General features: G+C 33.5%; 1 protein-coding gene across 1 annotated transcript; it reads right to left on the reverse strand.

Annotated features, from left to right (window-relative positions):
* Nucleotides 1-1476: 1476 nt before the first annotated feature.
* LOC112511639 (RING-H2 finger protein ATL54-like) lies at nucleotides 1477-2644 on the reverse strand. The gene is made up of 2 exons (XM_025117339.1): nucleotides 2080-2644; nucleotides 1477-2004 (listed from the first exon to the last, which is right to left on the reverse strand). The coding sequence occupies exons 1-2, from the start codon at nucleotides 2573-2575 to the stop codon at nucleotides 1688-1690; spliced, it is 813 nt and encodes a 270-aa protein (XP_024973107.1). The 5' UTR covers nucleotides 2576-2644; the 3' UTR covers nucleotides 1477-1687.
* Between the last annotated feature and the right edge of the window lie 418 nt (nucleotides 2645-3062).

A 3062-nucleotide genomic window follows, 5' to 3' on the forward strand; every position in this document is an offset into this window, starting at 1 on the left:
TTAGGAATATATAACTTTAAATAAAAATTTTAATTAAATCCATAACTTTCTGATCTATTAATAAAAGTAGTTTATACTTATCAGAAGATCATGAATTTAATTAAAATCTCATTTAAAATTGTATTCTAAATTTATCGTATTTTCACCATAAAAATTAGTTATGAGGTCTGGTAGGTCTTTTTAGAGGTGATTTAGGGGTCGTTTACCAAATGCTTACTCAGGCAAACGCTTACCAAATTACATTACCTTATCGGATGAACATGACAAGTACTAAGAATTTTACCCGGTAAGAACGAGGCAACGACTGAGAGTCTCACCCGGTAAGTGAGGGCAATGACTTTTACCACGGTCAACTCTTGCCGGGTAAATTGTTGTATAGAAAGCCGTTTTTGTTGACTAAAATCTTACCCGGTAAGTAAATGATAATGTTGGATTTTACCGTTGGATGCTTACCGGGTAAGTGTTTGGTAACCGTCCCCTTAGTTACACAACTTTGAATTAAATTTCAGAGTAAACTACAGATTTGGTACCTATAATTTGTCAAAAGTAACACTTTTTTGTCTTTTGCGGCTTCGAAATTACAAGATTACGATCATGTTTTGTAAAAACGTTCGGATTTGGTCTCTCCCTCTAACGGTCAATGAAAAAGTTTCGTTAAATTAGAGATATTTTCGTTCTTTCGTCGATTTTTTTGTCATTTACCTAATTAAAAATCAAAGGACCAAAATCATAAAATATTTTGATCAAATAAAAGACGAAAAATTCGACATGAGAACAAAATATCACCCATTTAACAAACCTTCTAACGGTCATTAGAATAGAAGATCAAATCTGAACGTTTTTGTAAACCAAAATGACCATCTTGTAATTTCAAAATTGCAAGTAAAAAAAATGTTATTTTCGACAAATCACAATAACCAAGGCCTTGTTTTTTTTTTATATAAAATAACTCTTATTAACCTCTTATGTCTGATTTGTTAAGAGGTAAGACCATTCAAACTGTCTGTTTTTCCAATTTTTCAGAGACACTTATGTCTTATTGTTCTCTTATCTTGTAAGAGGTAAACCAACCTCTTATTTGTCTCTTATTGTTTTTCAAACTCTCAACAACGGCATTTCTCAATTTTTAACCTTAATCGATCATTTTTCTCGATCAATCATTACCAAATCAATCCTCACGTCTCTCAATTGACATATTTTTAGTAGAATTTAAATGTGTTAAATATGTTAATGACATATTTTCGTTTAAATGAATGTTAGTTCTATAATTTAGATGTAAATTTTATAGAAATTATGTAAATTTTATTTATAAATTCAACAATATAATTTTTTAATGAATAAAATAGACAATTTAAACAAGTTCAGACGTTTTTCGGTTTACAAAAACAAACAGTTCTATTGATTCAGATTCCAGACGTCAACTTCAAGTCTTTAAATAAGAAGTGAAATAAGATTTCAAACTTCAACCCATCTTAACAAGCAAAGTCCACCGAATAAAAGGTTTATATATTTAATTAAAATAAGTAAATTTAGAAAATTTAGAATTTATCTAAAAATCACTTATTCTTGAAAATAATAATGTTCATGACGTTTGGAAACACACGTCTTTCGTAGGAAAGAAACCAAAATCATATGTACTCTCTGAGTTCTTGGATTCAAAAACATGCTACCACCAACCCATCACTCTTCAAGTTCTTGAATCTCCTCCACTATCTGATCTCTGGAAATCCCTTGTCGAATCATCGAAACCCCCTTCGAATTCTCCAAGATTAATCTCTGCAACTGAATCCATGGAAATCGATATCCTTGCTGCCGTTATAGACTCGTGCTCTGTTTTTGAATCTTCAATTTCTTCACAGATTTCGCTCTCTGGGACAAGATTCCAATCGATTTCAACATCATCCTCTGAATTTTCAATCTGGGTATTTTGGTTTGATTCAGACCGGTGAGAGAAGCTTCGATCATTCGGACTCAAAACCGCACTCAAAGTGTTCGACAAAATGCCTGCACGACAAAGTGGGCAGTTCGTATGCGATCTTAACCACGTATCAATACACGGTATGTGAAATGCATGGTTACATTTCGGCAACAATCGTAAAGTTTCATCATCTTGAAATTCGCTCAAACAAACTGAACAATCGGTGCCGTCGATCAAGTTATCGTCTTTCTTGAACCTGATAATAGTAATGGAATTGATCACCGATGGTTGGAGGCCGACGGTGGTGATGTACCAGATGGGATGATCAACTTCAAACGTATGATCTTCATCGGAAAAGTCTTCTGCTTCGCCGGAGATTTGTGTAGCTGGAGGCCGCCGGAAACGTGTATAGCATCTTACCATAATAAGGTAGTAGCTGATAAAGAGAAAGGCACTGCCAAGCAAGGCTGCTACGATTATAACATAAGGTGATAAGTGGGTGGCGGTGGTGATATGCGGTGGTTGTGGTGGAGGCTGCGGTGGCCAAAAGAATTCTGGATAGCTGCACTTGTATGGACATGTTGGACCACAATCGGAACAGGTTGAATTTTGGTTGGATTCTGGTTCCGGCAGCAGTTTCCGGTGGTTGATTTCCATTGCCGGAGGTAAGAAGGTGGTGGTGGTAGTGGGTGGGTGGGTGAAAAATCTGGCGGTGGAGAGGATAAAATTGTAAGAATTTGAGGTCGGTTAATTGGTGAGGAGGATTAATCATATAGAATAGTTCGTGCTCTTGTAGGTGGTGTGTCATTGTCACTTCATTGTGGCTCGTATGTGTGTGTGTATATATATATATATATATATATATATACTAAAATCTTACTCGCGTAATGCAGCGAGGTATATCGTGATTTTAATATTTTATTTTATTTTTTATCTCAGTTGATGTTATAATATGGTTTTATGTGATTTTGAGAAAACAATGATGTTTTTATTTTTGAATAAAATATATGTTTAAAGATATCATAAAAATTTGACAAAAATATATTGATATTAGTATCAAATTAACTATTTGAAATTCCTCATTTTTTTGTGTAATTTTTAATTCAATTTTTTATAATTTAATTTATATACAATAACGAAATAA

This window comes from Cynara cardunculus (assembly GCF_001531365.2).
Source record: "Cynara cardunculus var. scolymus isolate 2C chromosome LG 4, CcrdV1, whole genome shotgun sequence".
NCBI classification, from domain to species: domain Eukaryota; kingdom Viridiplantae; phylum Streptophyta; class Magnoliopsida; order Asterales; family Asteraceae; genus Cynara; species Cynara cardunculus.